The 23480-nt window shown below is 39.0% G+C and overlaps 1 protein-coding gene across 7 annotated transcripts in view; it reads right to left on the bottom strand.

Moving 5' to 3' along the window:
- shroom2a (shroom family member 2a) overlaps positions 1-23298 on the bottom strand; it is a 34833-nt gene extending 11535 nt beyond the window's left edge. Inside the window, exons 1-6 of one of the 7 annotated variants that reach the window (XM_056379404.1) lie at positions 22951-23298; positions 21152-21362; positions 10986-11134; positions 1024-1125; positions 617-634; positions 232-354 (exon numbers count right to left, since the gene is read on the bottom strand). In XM_056379404.1, coding sequence (XP_056235379.1) covers positions 232-354; positions 617-634; positions 1024-1125; positions 10986-11134; positions 21152-21358 — 599 coding nt within the window. In that variant the 5' untranslated portion in view covers positions 21359-21362; positions 22951-23298. Of the gene's footprint in view, positions 1-231; positions 355-616; positions 635-1023; positions 1126-3510; positions 3826-10985; positions 11135-18461; positions 18855-21151; positions 21363-22950 lie in introns of those variants that run through there. The other 6 variants (XM_056379405.1, XM_056379406.1, XM_056379410.1 and 3 more) reach the window with 6 other exon arrangements.
- Between the last annotated feature and the right edge of the window lie 182 nt (positions 23299-23480).

Below are 23480 nucleotides of genomic sequence, written 5' to 3'. Positions count from 1 at the left end.
AATTCATAATTCTATGTTTAAATATAGAATAGAGTCATGAATGTCAATAAAATGAACCTTTATACCTTCGCTCATTGAGCCAATGCAATAAAGTGACAACACAGGGCTCTTACTTGGTGTTGCCATATCATCATTTATAGCTCACGGTTATCTTGGTCACCAAAGAGTAATCATAAAGTTTGATATCGAACACTGAGACTCAAAAGGCAAACTTCAACATCCCAGCGTTACCTTGCATCATATCTGGTGTGCCAGACTGGTGTGGGTGGAGACTGTGTTTTGGCAGTCTCTGATTGGCTTTCGTTGAACTTGGTGGCGTGCCAGGAGTGAGGCCTGCTTATGGGTTCATTCCGCCTGCAGAGAGGGCAAAAAACACAGACTGGATTAGAGAGCAACCCCGTATGGAAAACAGTATGTCTGCTTCCATATATGAATCAGTGCAACTGAAACTTACAAATATAACTAGTGCTGCAACCCTGATGCTGCACCACAAATGAAACATTTTTACTTGTGTCACTGCATCTATACTGAGGCAGTGATTTACAGCATTTTCGACATTCACAGTCACAGATGGGAACTTAATCACAAACTCTGTGCAGCTGCACATTACACATACCCTTTAAAGTGGTTCTTTCTGAATTGCATGTCAAGAGAAGGTAAACAGAATATATGAGCATAAAATGGCATGAACCAAAATTAGAATACAATTTGACTTTCATCAATATAAACACAAAACATGCGTATACATGTCATGGACACAAATTGTATTTACATGCTCCACAAATGGGATGAACATCATTCATCTAATGACATGAACAATGAGACAATCCAAAAAAGGGCATGCCAGTGAGGGCAGGTAATAAACCACAGGAGAGGGAGAGTTGCTATGAGAGGAATGAAGATGATATTATCACTAGACGAATGATTAATGTGATTATGGGCACAGGGCAGGCAGGGAGGGAGGGAAGGAGAGGAAAAAGGGGAATGGTTACTACTGATTATGATGAAGCCACAGAACTGTACCTCATGGAACTTCGCAAAATCTTCGTGAGAAAGCTTCTTGCCACATGCACGTCATTCTCTGAGGGCATTTTCTGAGCTACTATATCCACCATTTTCATATTCCTAGGCAGCAGGGGGAGGAACACATACACTAAGAGCTCACCGACAATTGACTGGATTCACAGTAGAAGACAGGACAAAGAAGACCACCTGACATTTATACTGCTGGTTCTGATTGTTGACAGTTTGTGCACTCTATAACACAGCATAAAGGTTCATGAGTTGTGGAGTTCAGTGCATCAAAATCTCACGAGGACAAAAGGTTCTTTAATCCAACTGCATCATCACAAATTGCTCCTAATTCTCCAGACTATAACATGCAGTCTACAGAGGTGTACACGGCTGCTGATACATGGTACAATAGCTCCCTCTCCTGGTCACATTTGTGTCTGCGCGTGTTGTTATATTTTTAAGTTTCATGGAAGTTGAAAATGAGAAAACACCTATGTGATGGACCTGAATCACAACAGAACCAATACTGGAATGAAACACTCATTAAACTCATCGATAAAATATTACATCACTGAGGTGAGCTGGTTGTGCTCAGACTTTGCCATATGGTCTCAGGGGGAACACACCCCCAGCATGGGGCAGGGGGCTTAAGAGAATAGAGAATCTCTTACACAATCAGATCAGCCACCTCACCCCTCAAACCAAGCTGTCGTCTGCCTCCCAGACAACCTCTGTGTACTCAATGACGTTCACAACTGACATCATCTGACAGTCACAGGGGACTTTTGAAGTCATTTAGTTTTCTGCAGTTACACCCGTAGTACTGTAATGTGTGGGGTGATGAGGAAAAACATGGGATCCTTCAATTAACATCATTATGTATATTATTTATGGCATGTATGAAACGGGTCACCCCAAATTTTGAGACATTTAGAGAATCAGTTTATACTGAGAGGGTTCGGGTTGTTTTCTCTGTGACTGTAGTAAGATTTAACACCTCAGGCTCTGACCTTTAACAAAAGACTACAGACAAATTAAAGGAAAACCCAATTTGAGCTGTTGGTCAGCACGAGCTGCAAGAACAGCTTCACTACACCTTATCATTGATTCTACAAGTCTCTGAACTGCACAGGAAGATCAACACCATTCTACCTAAAGATATTACATCATCTGGTGTTGATGATGGTGGTGGAGAGCACTGTCTGACACTTCGATCCTAAATCTCCCAAAGGTGTTGGGACTGGACTGAGATCTGGTGACTGTGAAGGCCACATCATACGATCAACATCATGTTTCTCCACTCATTTTCCAGGTTTTTCCCTTAATTCATCCCTGTCTGGTTGTAAACTGTCCAATAAATTATACAAAAACACTTAATACAAACTCATTCTCAACACGTAAGAAATGTTATTCTTAGTGCCTTTCTGGTAGTTAGTTTATCACTTTACTGCAGATGTAGCTTAGACTGGTGAAGAATTTTAGACAAAGCTTTGCTTGCTTGCTTTCATTCTCATTGGACTCAACTTGCCCTACAAAGCCATGAGGTCAAGAGGTCTTGCACCCTCAGTCACCTTGTCTAAAGGCCTTCAGTGATCTGATGACAAGAGGTCCAAACAACAGCTTCCTTCAGATGAAGACCTGAAACTAACTTCTGAGTAAAATGAATAGAGTAGGTTATTATATTTACACCCTACACTCACTTTTATAGATTTAGAATTTTCAGATTGAGACAGAGATTTAGTTAAGCTCAATAAAATGGGACAATTCCACAAAATTAATTGTGGATTAGAGTTAAGGCTTATTTAGAGGACAAAGGAAAGCCAACATGGAGCGCAGTCTTCCTTGTCCCCTCACGGTCCGTGTTTCTGGGGCACCAGGAGCTAGCCACACATGGCGCCTGCTATTGGTATGCAAATGAGCCTGGTTTTATTAGGCCTATCGTCAGGGCTACAGCTGGGCCAGCACAGATATGCTAGGAAAGTGAATCAGTTGCCTCAAATGGGGGCAGGGGGAGAGACTGTTTTCTGAGTGATCAGTTTAGAGCCAAATCTCACTTCAAATGTGTCCAGTACCAACCAGTCCACATTCAAAAATAAACAGCCTGCACAGGGGACTCGTTACAACATCCTGACAAACTAATGGCCTGTTAATCAATTAATAAAACCTGAGACGCTGAGGAGAATATTCACAGATGATTCTGTTTTACCTATAAGCCTTTTCCCTCAAAGATTAATTTGCATTTGCGTTTGAAATGCTAAGTCTTGCTGATCATGGCTTAACCTAAATGAGGGATGACCTCATACTGAATGATAAGACAAAACAATCAAAACAATAACAGAATATTAGGGTCATAAGACAAAGCAATGAAAACCCCAATATGTTAAATATCCCCAACTCATTCACCTAAACATAGCAAGACTCAAGCTGCAGGTGTGAGTCAAAAGGTTTAGGGCTCAAAAAGTCAATTAAACATAAAACAAAGTTAACGTGACTCACCAAACATCTGGATCAAAGGTTTCAAAATGGACACATAGTAGAATTGTATTATTTGAAAGGCCAAAAAATAATATGAGACTGGAGTTCAGTTTGGAAGTGTGACCAGTTGTTTCCGTGTGCTGGTCAGGCACCACATTCCACAGACACTTCAAAGACGGGCCAAAATAAAGAGACATGCAGGCCGCCGAGGTCTGAGCATCATTACACAGCTCCAACAGTGATCCACTACCTCCAAACACACTATCCACAAATACATAATATCCACCACAGAATGACCATAACTAAAACTGAGCTCTCCCAGCAGTGTTGGTTTGAACAGAGGGGAGATTTCCTTCAGGATTATGGGGGTTTTACCCCTGAGAGGGGGTGGCAGAGTGTACAGAGAAGGAGGAGGGCTATTGTCACAGCCAGTCCCCTTGGAGTATTCCCGTACCTTGCCTCGTCTCATTGGCTCTAAGGGGCTAATATGCTAATGCTGGGATGAAATGCCGGACTCTTCTTTTCCCATCTCCCCTGTTGTGAGGCAGACATGCATTTCTACCATTACTATGGCAACACGGTGATCTCTAGGGTGCAAGGGCACCCAGTTTCCTGAAAGCTGTGGCTAATGAGCATTCTAACTGGCCAAGCAGGGATGTCAGCAAAGCATGGCAAATACTTAGTGTTCCAAACTAATGACTTTAGCCCATTATTTCAGGTTGTGTTGTTTGTTGTAGTTAAATGAATATATGAACCTAAAATAGAAAGAATATAAATTAACCTCATGCTCACTGCACTCAGAATCCCACATGAGAACTTTTTTCTATCTTACCACCTTAACACCATCACTTCATTCTTATTTTGCTGCTATTTCATTGGAATTTCCTCTTTCATTTTTTACATTCTTTAAAATAATGATTCATGTTCATGAGTAGTCTGATGGCCTCTTGCACTAAATACTGAATGCTATACCAGAGTGAGATTGAAATACATAAATAAATTAACAATTTTATTTCATTTATTTATTTACAAGAACAATGAGCTTTAATTATTTAAGTGAGTGTGCTAGTGTTAGCAACCTCTGTAATTAAAATAGACTTCTGAAAGTGTCCTGTTCTGTGATCATGTAACTAATCACATTTAAAGGAATCTGGTTCTGTATAGGAAACGATTAACAAGTGTTGTGCAGTTTGATGAAGTTGTCCAATGTGAGCTTTGACTTGAAGGGTAAAGATTCATAAAGCACCAGAACTACATAATACCTTTCCAATGAAAAACTAAGTAATCCACATGATATGTCTATTTTTATTAGATTTTTTTTTTTTTTTGCCACTGCTCTGTTGTCTAAACTGTTGCCTTTGGGTAATGACTATGATAAATGGTATAAATGTGAGAAACACATCCTGGGTGAGTGACAAACAAGTGTTTCTTTTTATTAAAACGTTCCCTGGCACAGCAGCTAGAGGTCTGGTGACAGGCAAGAAGATTAGCAAATAATAGTAACAACCTAAAGCTGATAGGAAGGCAATAAAATTCACAGTGATCTATTGTGAGGGAGGCAATCAAGCATAAGGCCCCAACAAGGTATTCATTGTGAGGGAAGTACAATAAACATGTTTCATTCCCTTAAGTTTAACAAAAGCATTAAATATCATATTAAGTGTTAAGCAAATCAAATAAGTTCTGATTCTAACATGCTGATCTCAAAAAAAGGAGATCGAAACACTTTCGGTTGTTTAACATGTGACTCTGTGCCTCAGACAACCTCCTGATGTGTTTAACAGATTTCAGTCTGTACATAAGGTATATTGGCCAAATTTATACTCTCATTTTAAAGCAGATAATCTACTGTATGTCTGAATACAGGTGACCAGGACCTCACCTTGTCTAAATCACATTGTTAACCTTGGTGTCTTTGGTGATGGAATTAACTGTATTATCTCCATGAGATAAAACACAAAGCAAAGTGTAGCATCATGTACAGTATAAATGGACAGAAAAATGGGGCTGAGAGGACCCTGCCTGCTCCTGGAGATGAGATGGTGGAGTCCATTTAGGCCCTGAGGGTCTGACAAAGGCCTTCTTCAGCAGAACCTACAATCAAACCAGTCATGTTTCGGGTGAGAGAGGTGAACCATGAGCCGCATGTAATGACCAGCACATTCCTGGGCTGAGTGGCATACCAGCTGTCAAGTCACCGGCTGCCTGCACTGACCCACAGCCCAGAAACACCTGGAAACTTTTTGTCTGAGGCTCACTACAACATACAACCTCCATGTCCTGAGACATAGACACAGTCCATTATTAAAGTTCAGGGGAATCAGTGTGAAAAAGTACAGGTATGAATTCACAGACAATCTTTCAATCAAAGCATGTAGCTAGGACTCAGTGTTCCATATTACTTACTGTTCAGTATCAGCTGAAGTGGATTGTGGAATGTAATGCCAACCACAAACAACCCATAAAAAGTGTCGTAAATAACATAATAATGTGAGCAAACATAGTTGTTATTAATGTTTATGTAACATCAGCAGTGACATGCCCTTACTGTAGCCCTCTGATCTTCTCCATAAACATTCCTAACAGCAGCTATGTGATGACAAAATATTTCTAATGTTAAACAAGATGAGACAATAACAGACTGAATATGAGAGATGAATACTGTAAAACAGTACTTCTCAAACTTCTTCACATCAAGGACCCTAAACTGACACAAATTAGACCACGGATCCTCATCTGATAAGATTTTAACATTTTATAACAGAAACTGTTTGAAACCCATCAATATTTACACATTCTGCCATTGTGTTGCTAATGGATGGAAATATAGTGAAAATAAGTTATTCCCCTTTTTGTTGGGGACCCCAGAAACACCCTCAAGAACCCCTGGGGGTCCCTGGGCCCCACTGCTTTGAAAGATGGTGAATTCACAGTAAACTGGTGATTATGGTATAAATTAGGGCTGCACAATAGTCGAAATCACAATATGGCCAAGTGCAATATCCAAACCATGGGAGTTGCAATTTTTCTGATAAAGGTAAAATGTGTCACAACATTGTAGTTCATAGTCGGCACCATAAGTATTGTGGTGCTACAGAGACGCCCCAACCGACAAATCATATTCTCCAGACATAAGGGAACATGTTCGTTTGATACAAGACAAAAATCACATCATCATCTTTATATTTTCTTCAGTGAAAAAAGTGCAAAAGTTTAACATTCCTTAAAAAAAAAAAAATCCCAAATACACGAAATGGTCAAGAACTATCATTTATTCATTTCACATTGTGGAAAACCCATCACAGTTCAGACTAAGTGTATTTCAATGATTGAAGCCTTCATCCTGTAAAACTAGTCACATCCACTTCAGTGACTTGCTGTCAACTCACCTTGGCAATGGAACAAACCAACAAAGAAACACAGGGGTGTAGTTAAGACTGGGCAACAGTGAAATCTCTAAACTATGATTTCCTCAGCTGAGACCCAAAAAATTTTAAGAAATCTACTTACGACAAGAATTCAGCGCACAGCGTTCCAAACATACTACATAGGCTTATTTAGAAAAACAAAGACCAGCAAATGTAAGCTACTGGACTGCAACCCCTACTGAATACTTACACTGTAAGTTAGGCCAATAAGCTTTTCTGGGTATAATTGGATTGAGCACCAAACCTCTGTGCAAGCTTCACTTATCTCAAATAGCCACACAGATGTATCATGGTAATGGAAACAGCATTCTTGATAACCTAGCAACTCACAAAATCTTTACCCCTGAGCTATAGCAGAGAATATGTCTTCCAATGCTAAATAATGAAGCACATTAGTGAGTATGGTACTTCTCTATCAGAGCCAGAAGGGGGAAACCAAATGCCACAACAAACTTCCAGTTTCATGCTGTAAAGTTTAATGATTCACTCAAGTTAGTTTCATGTTCAGCAAACGCCTCAAGGGAGAGGAAAGAAAGGCAGTCCAGACTGTGGGGGTCCTGATGGAGAATAAAATCCTAACTGCCCCAACCTAGAGAGGTAAGTAAAATAATGTGAACGCACAAAAGAGTTTAGCTGCCAAGGAAACAGGGGACAGATTTACATGCGACAGATTTTAGTGCTTCAAATGATCTGTGCTTCCGTGAAATCTAGTGGCACTGGTCAAAAAGTGTTATCCATTCTGTTTGATTCCTTGCTGTCAGTTGTTACAGCTGCTTTGAAGACACGTGCAGTCCATATTCAGTTTGGTGATATATCACTAACTAGAATATACAACTCAGAATTTACTGCACTTAGCTAAATTACAACTTTTGGATTTCCAGTTAGTGAAGCTGGAATCCATGCAAATACTATGTGTCTATATGGGACAATTATAGTTCTTAACCGTATACAGTAATTAGTGTTGGCAAGTTTTAAACAAATTTTGCATAAAAACGTGCAATTTAACTTCAGCTCACACCCCGGTTTTGTTCCTGATGCACAATACTTCAGAGATTTCCTCATCTGACAGACTGAAGTAGAAGCACAGAATGAACACTGGGTTTGTTGAGGCATGTGCAAAGACAACAAGACACTTTCACACAGGTTACCACACCTATCTGTTCTCTCTGTGACGCGTGACAAGCTTCTCCTCCCCTCTCCCATATGACATTACACCAACAGTTTCACATTAGTCACTGCATGCAAAATACACGACTTGCTACATCAAGCTCCTCCCTTCCAACCACACCTGTAGGCAGGAGCAGGTTGTGACAGTTTCCTGATCTTCGTTCAACTATCCAACATTATCCCTGAGATAAACAGAGAGGTGTTTCATGGCTGCCACCTGCATGCTCAGGCACAGGTTAAGCTGTAGACAAACATCAGGGCTCCACATGGGTCCAGGTTGCATTTTCAAAACCCAACACCAGAATTCTACACAACATGCAGACTGCAGCTGGATGAGAAGAAGAAGAAGAAGAAGAAATGGGACTGGAATTGAAGCTTTGAGGTTCTGTGATGAACAATTATCACTTTGCTGTTTTCTAAATCAGACACAAGACTTGTTATTGTGGCCTTGGAAAATGACTGTGTGGAGATCCTATTTGAGAGTATCGTGACAGAACACAGTAAATTCTTCAATATAGACGAGCAGAAGAGACAGAGTCCTGTGAGGCTAAAACCCTGTCTAAAATACAGTAAGACTTGACCTTGTAAGGAAATGTCTTTCTCCATCTTGAATCACAAGCTCACTGGAATGACAATATCCACATCCCTCAGTTCTGCCTCTTTCTTCTTCCTATTCCTCCTTTGTTTCAAAATGAAAAATACAAACTGCAACCACAGAGACACCTCTGCTGGCATGCTAGCTGATTAGCCAAGACACAGAACACTTTGGAAATGTTTAGAAATATTTGTACTGCTTATGGGTCCATTTACTGTCTAAGTTTCTCATACACACTACTACAATAATGATAACAGACATTTAAGAAATATTTACAATTCAAACCGCTACCACAAAATTCACTAATATTTTAAAGACAGCAAAATAAAAGAACCTTTCCCAAGGTCAAATCCAGTGTCCCATTGTTAATTGTCCTGTAGTCTCTTGGTATGTGTCAGATGTTTATCAAAAATTCATTTTTGAGTTTGTTCAAACTGCCTCTTTTTTCCTGTAAAACATTAAAATATTGTAGCATCCCTCACTAATGAAGCTACGAACCGTTAGCTGCTTCCACCGGCTCTCTATCCGTTAACTGAACACAGGCTTCTGTGGGCAGCAGCCAACACCAAAACAACAAACCTAACTGGTTTACAATGTGATCTCAGCACTACTATCTGACTTCAACTCCCACTGTAGACTAACTAACAGCCAAGAACAACAACAACACTCCTCACTCTCTGTCAATCACAGGTATGTTATGTCACACATATCACTGTCAGGTAGCTGTGATGACTGACAGGCTTCATGACCTCTAAACATAACACACATTCACTGACAACATGGAAAACTCAGTAACTGCAATAACCTGCCCTTTTACCTTATCTGAACATAACACAGTCTAAGTAACACTATAACATCACAGTTATCACTAACATGTCACCCACATATTTTTGATGAGTCATCGTGAACTCAGGGGTGTATACATACATTGATCCAATCAAATGTGACTTGGGGCGGGTAGCTAACATTGGCAATCAGATTAAACTATACCTGATATAAGCTTGTTGGTTGTAGTATCTAGCAGAGCAATGATATAGTAAGACGTGTGTTTGGATGTCAGTTATCAAAAACCTTGTTTATATCTTACAACTCCATGTCTACATACAAATCCTTATTGCTCTGTATCACTTGAGACGCAACAATCAAACATTTTACATCACCCTTGTAACCAAACCCAGCTCATATATCCTGGTTCACTCAAAAAGACGTCACCTTCCCTCAGGCAGGCTGGTTATTTATTCAGATTTTTTTTTTAACTATTGCTTATCTGCTCATCAGAACTGTATGGGTGTGGTTTGATCAGATTTGATTGACATTTAAATAACATAACTAATCAAATAGACTAAGATTGTTATAGACAGCAATGTAATCCTGTTTTCAGTCCAATAATCCAATAATAGACACGTCCATTGAGAATAAAAGACAATGAGTGAGACTCACAGCCACATCCTTGTGGATGGATAAATGGAGAGTGGACTTCCTTGTACAGTAGGATTTTTTCAGGGATTACGTTATGATATGATACAATAGAGAGAAATGCAGATGGCTAAGAGAGACAATGTGGCTAGTGTTTCACACAAAGCAAGGCCATTTGTAAGAAGGCCTCCAGGACTCTGAACAAATGATTCATCACTTAAACAAGATATGAATACTAAACAATACGACGAGTCAATAAGTCACAAGGACTGGCTTCTGACAAAAGAGTGAATGTAATCATTTATTGTGGGTTCACTGTTCATCAACAGTGTGTTCTTTACTGAATGAGAAAGAGTGAGATGTGTGGCACAAATGCAGCTGGCAAAGAAAACAATGTAAACTAGAAATGCCCCCTATCACAGAGGGCGTGAGAGCCACTGACAACAAGGTGTTACAAAGGTCCCAGTGCCATATACTGTCATTTGCATCACAACTTCCCCTTGTCTGTCCTTCCCACACCTGCCTATCTAACAGAGGGAATGATGTCATCCATAACCTCTCTTCCTTCTTTTAACTTGATTGTCATGAAAACCGTCACAGACCATGAACTGCTCTCGCCTTCAACCCAAAATAACCTGGCAAAACAGGACCATCCAGCTACCAAGAACTCAACAGTGACAGTGTAGAAATCCCAGAAAGCATCGGCTAGTCTACAGACACACTGCGCAGGCAAAAAGCTTCAAGGGCCAGGCTCCTACGTCTCCTCTGTCACCTTGGTTTGTTGGCAATGTTACCATGGTGAGCTCTTAGGCTGGGGGGGTGGTGCACTTGTGACAGCAGCAGATGCAGGAGGAGAGGGCAGGGGAGGGGACCAGTGATTGGTTACCTACCTTTTCACCACCAGACGGAGGGTCTTATGGGAGCCTTTCACAAGGCAGATTGCCTCCTGTCTGTAGCCACTCAGGGGAATCTCGTTGATGTTGACGAGCTCGTCTCCCACCTGGAGACACACAGCTGCTGCCTTGCTGCCTTCCTCAACCTGCAACATAAACGCAGCAGGTGGAAAAGAAGAGAATTTAACACACTATTTGACCAAGCCATCAAAATGTTTCAGTATGCATATTTGTGTTGGCTAGCTAGTTAGCAAGTGAGTAGCTATGATCCATGACTTTTTTTAAGATAATTTTTTTTGCATGTACCTGTATTTTTGTACCTTTAAAGAGATAGACAAAAAGAAAGGCAGAGAGAGAGAGGTAGAGAGAGAGAGAGAGAGAGAGAGAGAGAGAGAGAGAGAGAGAGAGAGAGAGGTAGAGAGAGAGAGAGAGGAATATACAATGTAGTGTTGGCAATATTAAGCCAGATTAGTACTTCCTCTTCCTGACGTCTTCTTTTCTGTCATTTAAGAAGGTTGTATGTTCAGTTTAAAGTCTGATACACTGTTGTTCCTGCATTGCTCTGTGTACTGTGAGGCAGCTAAAAACATGCAGTGAGTCATCTGACAAAAGACCTCTCAACTGATGCATCGACCCTTTAGGGAACAGCCCCAGTTTAGACAAATTCCAGTTGTACACCAACACCAACTTTTCATTCTTTAGCTGTTAGCTGGCAGTACAGTCCAGTTTATTGTATGTGCCGTACCTAGGAACACCAGCATCTCCTTTCTGTTTGAATTAGGGCTGAATGAGATGCAAAAAAATCATATTGCAATTATGTGATTATGATATTGTGAAATACACTGTGATATTGTGATTGCGATATGAGTCACAATTTCAGTTGGAATGGTCATTTTTGCTTTGTCATTTTCACTGAAATAAATATAAAATGATGCAATTTTTGTTGGGGTCTTGTACCAAATAAGCATGTTTATGTCAGCAGACCATGATTTGTAGGCTGGGGCATCTCTGTAACTACTACTATCAAAAAAAATCCAGCTCCTGTGATTTGGATATTGCACTTGGCCATATTGCGATTTTAATAATATTCTGATTGTTGTTCAGCTCTAGCGTGAGTTGATACGAACGGAGGACGACATATGTTTTGGAATTCAGAGGAAAGTAGATGACATCAAACTGTCTTCATGAACCTCTGCCACTGGCATGTGTACTCTAGCATGATGTGATAACAGGAGTAGAAAGGATGTTGCACACCAATCATGGATTATGCCATTATCAGAATGGCAGCCAGCACATAGAGAATACACAGTTTATAAGTAGGTACGAACAGACTTCTTATGCTTCTTATATTCAAGGGCCTCCTACTACAGTGATTAAGTAACCTCGCACAACCTAACCTTGGTGCTACTTACTGCCTCTCGGTACTTAAAATTCAGTGATAAGCAAAAATCTGATATTTACTGAAGCTTTTAAGCTATTGTGGTGCAGATTGTTCTAATGTGACCTTACATGGCAATGTTTGTGTGGTGTAGAACAGCTAAGGGTTCTTAGCTGATTAATCTATTATTTTCTTAATTAATCAATGTGGTGTTTTAGTCTATAAAAAGTTGAAAGTAGTGACAAATACCGATCACAATTTGCTAAAGCCCAAGGAGACAAAATAAAATGCTTGTTTTTGCTTGTTTTCTTGAAGCTGGAACCAGAGTCTGATTTTTGCACAAATAATTACTTCAGCATGAATAAATGAATAGAAATTGAAAAATGTATGAAGTTACTGTTGTTGAAGACATGAGGATCAAATTTGGACAAATTTTGTCAGTGTCTATTACAAATCCTCAATGCAGAAAACCATTTATGAAAGAAAATTATGTTGTAATTTAATAATGTAAAGCTCATTATCATTAACGTCATAAAAACTCCATGAAAACCTCAAGAACATGTTTTGTAGGTGGTTAATGCTAAATGCTAAATTTTGACAGCTGAATACTGTGAAATACATGAATAATAGAAAATGTATCTTGCAATTATCTCAATCAAAACCTTATGGCAGTTGATTTATCAAAACCAAGCACAACATTACTACTATGAAAAATGCTTAACTGATACAGTATGTGAGAGACATGCATCTCATGTTGACATTCTTAATGTATTTTATATGGTAACAGTGACAAACACACTGTTTACCAGACTTAACAGCAGGCAGGGCAGTTTCTAAAGAGAAGGATCAAAGGCTATAAAAATACTTCAAAAGCTGCTGTCCAAACCAATGGCATGATGTAAAAACAAACACTATTGTATTTGTCTGCGGGCAGACACCTGAAATAACACATCTGTCAAAGGGAAGTACAGTGAACTGAAGTCAGCAACTGCTAGTGTTGATGTACTCTATCTCTGGAGAGGGCCCACCAAATACAAGATATTAAACTGAAAGAATCCCATCTCTGAAGTGTCAGATACACCAAGCTTTAAGGTCAGGGCTGTCCTCACACTGACGCAGAGAGTCAGATATTAGAGGTGCAAGACAGAATGGCTAAGTGTGGAAAGAAAAGCAGCCAGAAGTTGCTTGGCAGTTGGCACATTAACACACACAAGCCAAGCTCTGCAGCTGATTATCAGGTCTCCACTCAACCTGTGAGTGGGGGCTGCATGACTCAACTACAGAGGTATGTGTACATTTACAGACCATTACGTCTTATACGGCCTTTTTCCCCAGAACAGAGAACCAGAGCCAAAATAGCTCTAATATAGAACATTTTCATTCCTCTAGAATTCTGATTTTAAAGCAGGGTTAAGGTCAAGGATTTTTATGATGGCTGGCTGGATTCCTGAGACGGTCCTGATATGGTAGTGTATTTTGTAGAAACACTGAATCACTGACTGATACATTTACTGTGAGTTACAGGGTTTAAAACAGACATAAAACACCACAGTTTAACTGAAACTACAAAACCATTCTTACTAGATAATAGTAAGATGAATGATTTTAATCACATTTAGACTAACTGTTGTTTTTCACAAGCATAACCATGGTTGTAGGCAAGTAAGATTAAGTTAAGGTCTGAGATAGAGGTGTCACAGCTCAAGTAACAGGTTAGAGCGACATGCTGCCTTGCAGCCATGAGCCGTTATCTAGAGATTTGGCCTCTCACCTATTTTTCAAGTATGACGAAGAAAAGATGTTGATATCATATTGACATCATAGCAGCAACATTACATAAAACCGACATCTTCCTCTATAGTTTCTAAGCCTAAACTCAATCTGAACATGATACAGACATGAATTTTTTTTTTTTTAACCATTTTAGCAGCTGCATGTAGAGACAGTGTCATTTTAGTTACGTTTTCTGTCAAAAATAAATCAGAAATTAATTTATATTGAAGTAAAATCAACATTCAACATTCCAGTAACCTGTAAACTCTATGTAGAGAGACAAAGCTGCAGCAGCAGAGACACAGCCGGTGTGAACATCACAACTCTGGCAGTGTGTTGGCGTTAGTCTGTCTCTCAATACTTTCTGACTTCTCTAACCTGTCTGTCACTCTCAGCTGCAGGCCCAAGTGAATAGTTTATTTACTGGGCACTACTTTCAGTTGGTGATGAATACACATTTGCTATTTCAGTATCACCAAGATCAGGGCAGGACTGACACAAAATGAGAATACTACAGTCTATGTTTGTTCATGATAATGAAAGATGTCAGCCAGTACTGAAACAGCTTGACAGGATATCTGTAAAACAGGCTAGAACTACATACTAATCTGGCTTTTATTCCATACAACCTTACAGGAAACAAGGCTCCACAAAAACAAATATTTTAAAAATGTAAATAAAAACAACAAAGTGTCAAGTTGCAGTATAAAAGAAAACCAAAGGGCAAATAAAGACAGTGTTCACACAACATCAAGGCAGGAGATTCATACTGCTTCTACAAACACTTTTCACCACGGCAGACCAATCAGCATGAGCCATGCCATGTCCTTTGTTTACCATCTTCCTCCAGGTTATAATCAGTCAAACTGCAGCCATCCTGGATGCCTGAGTGTCCTTAAAAATAGCCCTGTGTCTCTCTGTGGGACATGAAGGGAAGGATGTGGTGGCAATGAGAATAAGGAATGTGTCTTTTCTGCTGACAGATGTCCTGTGCAGCGCGCTGACAGGGCACTGAACTCAGACCTCATGTGTGGTTTTCGGCATTGGCTGCACACATCATTGAGAATGTTCATCGCAGTTTGACAAGTCAACAGCAGCCGCATAAACAAACGCACCCAAAGTTGACCTTTGCACTGCTTGTAATGTTTTTAGGGTTTAGTTGAATAACATCTGTCTCTCTAAATGTAGACAGATGTTTTAAGCATCTGTGCCTTTTGCAAAGTTCTTCGAATAAATCACTATATTTGATTGTAACACACAATAACCGTGTTAACCTGCAAATCTGCGATACACCTATTCACATGACTCTGTTAGTGGCATCTATGGAGTTACAAGATTAAATCATTGTACTTGTACTGTAGTTATGAGGACAGTTTAGGGAGTGCACAACATAACCCACAAACAGTGGGTTTCATGACAGAAGAAGAGAAAGGAAATGTCATGAGGGTTAGCATGTTAACCCTCGAAATAGATGTTAGCTTTGTATGACTCAGTTGTCAGAGTTACACAAACACCTGCTAAGTGTTCACCCATGTTCACCAGCTAGCTGCTAACTTTGTCTACCTGCTGTAGCCAGGTAATGTGAAGAGTGCTTTTATGCTTTTTCACTGAAAACAGTTGCCAGCTGTTGCGGAAAACAAAACTAGTGAGAGTTTTGAGGATAACTCAAACCAGTAGTTACACGCTGAGCTGAAAGAAGCTAAGACGCTCAGTGTTGAGGGGAACCGCAGAGTCAGGTGGTGATTCTCTGTGGGTTTATCACAAGTGATACATTTCTCTTATATATAGTCATTTGATCCATTGCTTCCTTGCAATCCAAAATATTGCTTCATTGTTCACATAAAAATATTGCTTATAATATATTTAATGATTTAATGAATAAGAAAGACAGAAAAAAACTATTAACACCTTAATATGTGAATGTTTTTGTTCATACATGTGATTGACTGGGTACTGAACCTCAATACATTTTTTGGAAGTGACCAAAATGTGACTGTATGAAAAGTTGGCATTGTATTCCCAAATTTGTACTATATACTTCTTTAATCAGAAAGCATGTGTAAAAGCAGAATCTTGTGGATTTTAGACAGCAATTTATTTTTCTAAAACAAAATTTTTGTTTTATGCAAAAGAGGATTTGTAGAACAATGTTTATATATTACAAAAAGTAAGATGTTGAAATGAGCATTGTTTCATTATTGGTACTGAAACTTACAAGTACTACACACAACAGTGATTCTATGTCTATGAAATCCCAGATAAGACATAAGTGGAAGTGACTTTGTGCCTTTTGCATAAAAAAATACCAAAAAAAAAAAAGAATTACTCTCAAACAAAGGGAATTCCAGATTTCCACATAAGCGTAAAAAAAACTGTTTCAGTATAATAGGTTAGCAAGCCACAAACATTTAGGTAACACTAAATAATCTTTGCAATAACTATGTTTTGTATTTCATACATAATAATGCTGATCATTTCCATCAAAGAGTGCACTCATCCATTCCTTCATCTCAGTCTAAATGTCCTTCAATAATCCTCTCAACATTCTGTATTCTGACTTCCACAAACAGAAAACTATTTGAATCTTCAAGTCTTTCTCCTCCCACGAGCCATACTTAGCGCCAGAGGTTGAGCAATCCTGGTACAAGCTGAGCCCACAATAATGTCACACAAAGGATTCATTAATTGGTAAAACCTGTTTACCTGCAGGTGATTTATCACAGCGTGTAAGAACACAGATATTCTGCAGTGTTTCTGGTGCTGGTTCTTTAAGAGTAAACAATACTTTCCTCACATAAAATTGGATCCTGGCAGAGGAAACATATGTATGAGATGCATGCCCAGCTGTGTTTGGTAAAACAGGATTATTTAAGTTTATTGAGACTAAGGACTTTAAGTCCATGAAGACCTTGAGCATAACCTGAGTTATGAATGGAATGTTAAGAATTTTAATTAGATCCAGGATATTTTCTTAACCAATACTCTAAACCTCTCATCAAACTGAGGGCCCCTTTTTTTTTTTTAAACTATCCTTCATTTGAGCTATCTCAGAGAATGCAGAACAAAGTTATTAAGTTTGGCCTTCCTCACAAGTATGTGTTCCTCAGGTTTTTATGTAAAACAGCCATCCTGCCAAAACCAGTGTGCTCACTACTCACACTGAGGCAGAAATACATACATACAAAAACAAGAAGACATTGCGAAGGAAAAAAAATCTAATTAAAAAAAAAAAAGAAAACTGGACTTTTCTGATTACAGGTCAACAAACAGTGAAGTGGACTGTGGCTGACAAATGGTTAGTTGCGGGAAACCTGACCAAAAAATCCATAGGGTGCTGCTGCTGTGTGACATGGTTCAGCAGTACACAGTGGACAGGAAAATTATTAGAACATTTTAACTAGCCTGACAAAGTATTTTCTTACATTTTACACAGAAGAATAAGTAAATGCTGTGTTTTATTGTTTAATAATATAAATATAAATATTATAAATATAAATCCAACAATTGATCTGATCAGCCAGGAATTTAACTTCTACGTCATTCCCACCTGTTCACGTAGGATAGAGATATGCTGTTATTTTAAAACTGCACTCATGAAAGCAGGACATAGTAAACATAAGGCAGCGAAAGCAACCTATGATATGTTACACTGAAATCACCATCACAAAAAATTGGGCAGATAAAGAACAAAGGGCACCAGGTAGTACACACAGGCTTATATGTATTTGTCTGCTACATATCCACATATTTATATTATTAGACAGACAAATGTTGGGAATAAGAGGAATTCAACTTTTTTTTCAGTATCAAGCAGACAGTGGTCTGTATATATACTTTAAGGGAAATAGTAGATTTACTTGCATCCTTATCTAGTTAACTCACAGAATTCAACAACACACCTTTGTAAATCAATGGTGATAATCTGAGAGCTGCTCCGAAAGAGCACAAATCACTAATCCTGACTTAATTTATCCCATCATGCCATTCCTACGGGCTTCAGGCTGTCATGGATAATTCACTACATTTAGAAAATCAAACAAAGCTCCAACATTCCTCCTCTGCTCCTGGTACCATATGCTACCCTCGGAATTGAAATTCAACCCAGCACAAAAATATGAGAAAGCAAAGGTCCAGGTGGGATCTAATAACACACACCCTAGTGTAAGTGACATGAAACATAACTCTGACGCATTTGAAGACAGTTTGACAGACACGTGTTAAGTCTCGTCCATGACCAATTTATTTTATGAGATCACTGAACAATGTCTTCAAGTGGGAGTCAGCAACAGGTGAAAAGTTCAGTGTAAAAGACAATATCTCACCATCAGATGCAAACAGATCAGCTGTTGGTCCTTGGAGTAAGGATGTGGCGTTCAGTGACATTACATGAACAATAAAATGCTGTCAATATCAAACCAGAGAACGGCAGTCCAGCTGGGCAATGCTTCACCCCACACAATTCAGCAATGTGACCTCGCCATTTAATCTTACAGCTTAAGGACTTAAAATTGTCAGAATTCTATTCATTTGAATCACATGCTTGTAAAACCTACGGTAATGGGGTGAAGGTGGTCCTGACTGTATTGCTCCAAGCCCATATGATCCAGAGTTTCAGTCATCGGAGTTTGGACTTTGGACCCGTTTTTGGTGAATACAGAAATGGCGACCAAAAAGCAAGCAGGGACACAGTTCTCAACTAACAGGTGCTGGGATTTTAGCAAGTCAAATTAACTAGCAAGGTCTTTTGTGGTAAATCATTACACAGTCAACAGAAAAGTGAGGTTACAGTGTGATTTCAGAGCTGATTGGGCTGCACTGTGATTAGGTTGTTCTCATGACCACTGTTTGCATATTGCTGCTCGTATCACCCACTTAAAGTCATAGCACACAAGAATTACAAGCTATAGTTCATGTTCAGTTGAATGTTTTTTTTTTTTGCAGAACGCTGATATAAAATGCTGACTTCCAAGCATTCCGGTTGTACTGTACTACTTCAGCCAGATCTGCCAAATGACCACAGCTGTAGACTGAGCAGATCAAACTTGAAAGGAGACATTAATAATATAGCTACATCCAAATGCAACTGCTCTGAAACAAGCATAAGAGTCTACAGCGATTTTAGCAGCTCTTCAAGGCTGAGGTGCTTTGAGCTAACATGCTGATAGTAAGTAACTTTTTTCTAAACTTTCTTGGTTGAAATAGTTTGAAAGTTTTCGAGTGAGCTTCACCTTTCTAACCAATCAGAGAATCTCATGGATTCAAGGAGGGGCTGGGCAGAATGTAACCGAACAGGGAGAGGGAGGGGTGGGAGGAGAAGAGGGGTTTGTTTTTGAGTCTCATGTTCATCATAGTAGGTTAGCAAGTTATCATGGTGATACATTTGCTTATTAGCATAGAACACAAAGTACTGAGGCTAATTAAGCTGGATGAATTGAAATTTTGATCTCATAGTGGCACTAGAGAAAAGTCAAGTGATCACTAAGATCATAAGGATTCATCTTCTTGGAACCATGAATGTCCGTACCAAATTATGTGCCAATACCAACAACGAGCTAATGGTGATTCATCCAAAAGATGTCAAGATATTTCACTAAAAGCCAAAAATGTCACCCTGAGGGTGGCGCTAGAGGAAACATAATGGAATCCCCACAGTTAGTGGGATTCATGTTCTGGGGAATGCATATTAAAAAAAATCATGGAAATGTTAGGATATTTCAGTCTGGACCAAAGTAGCAGACCGAACAACCAACCAAAACTATAAAAATACACACAAGAACAATAGACAGTAAAATGTTTGCCTTGCACAGTAAGCAGTAGGGCTAGTTGATATTGTGATAAAACAATTTTCATGTGAGTTGATATAGATAATTATTGATCATTTTTAATTATCACTTTTAAATAAAGACCAGGAGGAAAGTAGTAAGTTATGTCCTTATACTGTTTGGATGTTTTGTCATACAGTTTTGCTGTAGGTGATAAAATAAGTTTGTTGTATTCCCACTCTTGGGCGGGACAATTTTCCTGCAGTTTACACACAATGGTGTTCTGATATGAGTTAGACTTAGAGAAACCAAAAAACGTCATACTGCCAAACTGACCCGTCCCTTTATGTTAACAATTTCCTCACCGTCTTCACTGGCTGGACTCATTTGTCTCCCTTTATGCTTCTTGTTGTTGATGACAACTGAACAACACATCTGTTAAACGAATGGGTATTTGTGTGCCACTCATAGCAGGCTCCATTATCAAGGCATGAGACAGGGAGGGAGCAAGCTCAGGGTTTTTTCGTTTTCTTTTTGCTATTGATGAAGTGTTTATCACTGGTACATATTCCTACTGTTTCATCGCACAGGCCTAGTAAGCAGTGATCTGTCAGAGTAGTCAGCACCTTGTGTTTAGTTAGATGACAGCAACTACTAAAATTATAATCTTAGTTTATAATCTTAGTGTCTGGGCCACTACTACCAAAAGTTATCGTGCAAACACAAACACAGAGTAATGTTTAACTTTGCCAACTATATTCACCTGTGCGATCATGATAAAGGTCCTATGATCCATTGTTTGGGATCCAATGTGAAAGGACATTGAGGATGTTCACTTGAGGGGACACGGATAGTAACTGCCGTTGATGCAGCTATTCACTGACATATATACAGTAAATACACACCTCTGACCGATGATCTTGCTTTTATTAGTCATTTACTTGGTAAACCCACATGTTTTAAAATGTTAAAAATGCTGTTGAATGCTGCAACAATGACAATTTGATTGCATGTAATTTTTATATACTTTGCTGACTACAGTATTAAAATGTGCAACTTGTTAATGACATTGACAACTTGACTGGAATTGACAATTTACAGGAAGGAAAAAATTTAAGGATTTTGCCAATCAAAACCCTATAGAAGCATTTTTGTTTTGCAGCTAAAGCCCAGCTCTCCAACCTGCTGAGTTGCACTGAACACCTCAATTCTCACCTATCTTTGATATAAGAGTATTTTAGATCACTCACCTTGGTTATGAGGAGTGGCTCTCGATGCTCCAGTCCACCTCTGAGTGTAAACCCCCATGGCGCACCTCCTGAGAGAAATACATCCACCAGCTTCCAGCTCTCTCCATCTCTGCTCCTCTGATCCAGATCTCCTGATTTCTGCATCACATGCCAAGGACTCTCTGCTTCTGTGTAGTGTAAGTCATTTCTATATCCTTCGGCATCCATGATACTGTTATGAAAATAAAGATCATCAATGTCCACTCAACACGTGTTAAGTACAGTCCCATGTGGACTACATTCGCTACTTTAGAGCAATTTCGGGCCCAATGTACTATTCATAAAATACTATTGCGCATATAATTGAGAAAGTTGGAAGCTTTAGCTAGATCTTAACTGGTGCTAAAGCACAAGACAATATTTCCGTCAATCATAAATCATCAAGATTTTATTGATCACTTTCACAGCTCAGCATGGTCTGACCCCATGTTATACCACTGATCTTTTAAGCCCTCCTGAACCTGAGCTTGCCCTGAAAATACAACTGACTGTACAATCTACACTGAATAAAACTAAGTGAGAATTTTACCAGTGTCTGGAGAAAAACTCATTAAGAGACTAATTTTAGACTGGTTGAAAAGGAAATATTTGAAACTGTTATCCACTTAATGCTTCTCTCTTAATGCTTTTTGCAATTTATTACAGCTGAACTTGTTTTGGAGGATTTATTTTTTTTCATGTATTTGTTCATATGCAATATCTGCTCTAGGCAAGTTGTGTTATTAAAAGCCAATATTGCAGTAGAAAACTTGTCATTGTAAATCTGTTTGAGCCATTAAATAATAAATCTTAACCATTAATGCTGTACCTTAGTTAAAAAATACAAACAAAATAAAGAAAACTGAAAGATTCTGGATTATTAATAGATTTTACAGAATGCTGTTCATATTCATTTCATCAACTCTACTTTTTATTTTTGCCCAACTGCATTTTAATCAGACCAACACTGATTTGTAGGCTACGCTAGTTGATGCTGCTGCGAACCTAAAATTGATTACTCGTGGCCTATTGTCTTTTACGTTTTGCAGGCTTTAATCTGTATTAACCATAATCATGTTTAGAAGAAAAAAGAATAGTAGATCAAGTAGACAATCATTGCTTGTCAATGTTGAGTAATACAGTAAGTGTTTTCAAACATTGCCGCCCCATTAAGTTAAACAAAACCTTACACAAAGCAAAATAATCTTAATTGCATCTAAAATGAATTGCAAAAGGTCTTGGCCCGGTTAATTCTGATTAATTATAAGATGCAAACATCAAATATGCATAATTTCCATAGGTTTCCGACTTCCATGGTCACTATGGCTCGGCTAGCTTCAACAGTTGGAAGTACGTTTATGCTCTTAATTTGAAAGGGACAACGCTTCAGGACACGAATGAATGTGTGAATGTTAAATCCAGCACATTCGCCCGTCATACGAACTGTTTTAGTGTTTATAGGGAATAAAACTGCATCTCGGTGTCACTAATTTAAGAAATCTGTAACGCTCGGTAAACACCTGTTGTCATACTCCAGACAGGCTGACTTAAACTTAATGCTCTTATCTGTGAGACACACTAACAATGTCGAGCAGCACAATGGAAACCATCTTCGCCTGTATCAACAAATAAGTAAAACTGAGCTGAGTTACACAGACCTGCCTCACACATTTGTAACCGGATCAACAGGCGCAAAATTATAATATCAACTACTCTACTGCACCAAACCTATAGCTTTATAAAAATGATCACAAACCAAGTGTTTAGACGGCTGACCTTACCTGGGAGTTCAACTTCTGGATAAACCGGTGAACACGAAAGCTTCCTCGGGGTGGCACGCAGCTATATCCCAGGTTTACGTTAAACATGCTTCATCTTTTGTAAAAGTTTCTATTTTCAAATGAATCACTTTTTAAACAAATGGCTAGTTGTACGTTTCGTGAAATAAGTCGACAGTTCCCACTGTTTTAAACGCAGCAGCTCAGTCCGTATCCTACTACATGATCCAAACCAAGAACGACACACTGACACACTCAGGAGAGTTTAAATTAGCTAAGCTAACCTAGCTCCATCCATGGACAACAAGGATAACAAGTGTAGCGAAACACAGCGCAAGCGTGCCCTCTAGCGTTACCGTTTGCTGGCAAGTCAAGCAAGATTCCCCTCTGAAAAAACTTTGCTCTACTTTATTTTTAAAGATATAAACCTATTCCAACTCCAGAGTTTAAATTTTAACAATGCTGTTTGGGGTTAGGCAAAACTAACCGCAGTAAATGGCCATTTAGCTAACCATTAACTTGGGTAAAGACAA

Source organism: Seriola aureovittata, chromosome 6 (genome assembly GCF_021018895.1).
Source record: "Seriola aureovittata isolate HTS-2021-v1 ecotype China chromosome 6, ASM2101889v1, whole genome shotgun sequence".
Taxonomy (NCBI): domain Eukaryota; kingdom Metazoa; phylum Chordata; class Actinopteri; order Carangiformes; family Carangidae; genus Seriola; species Seriola aureovittata.
Note: the sequence above shows the minus strand (reverse complement) of the source record. Positions and strands in the feature narration are given on the sequence as shown.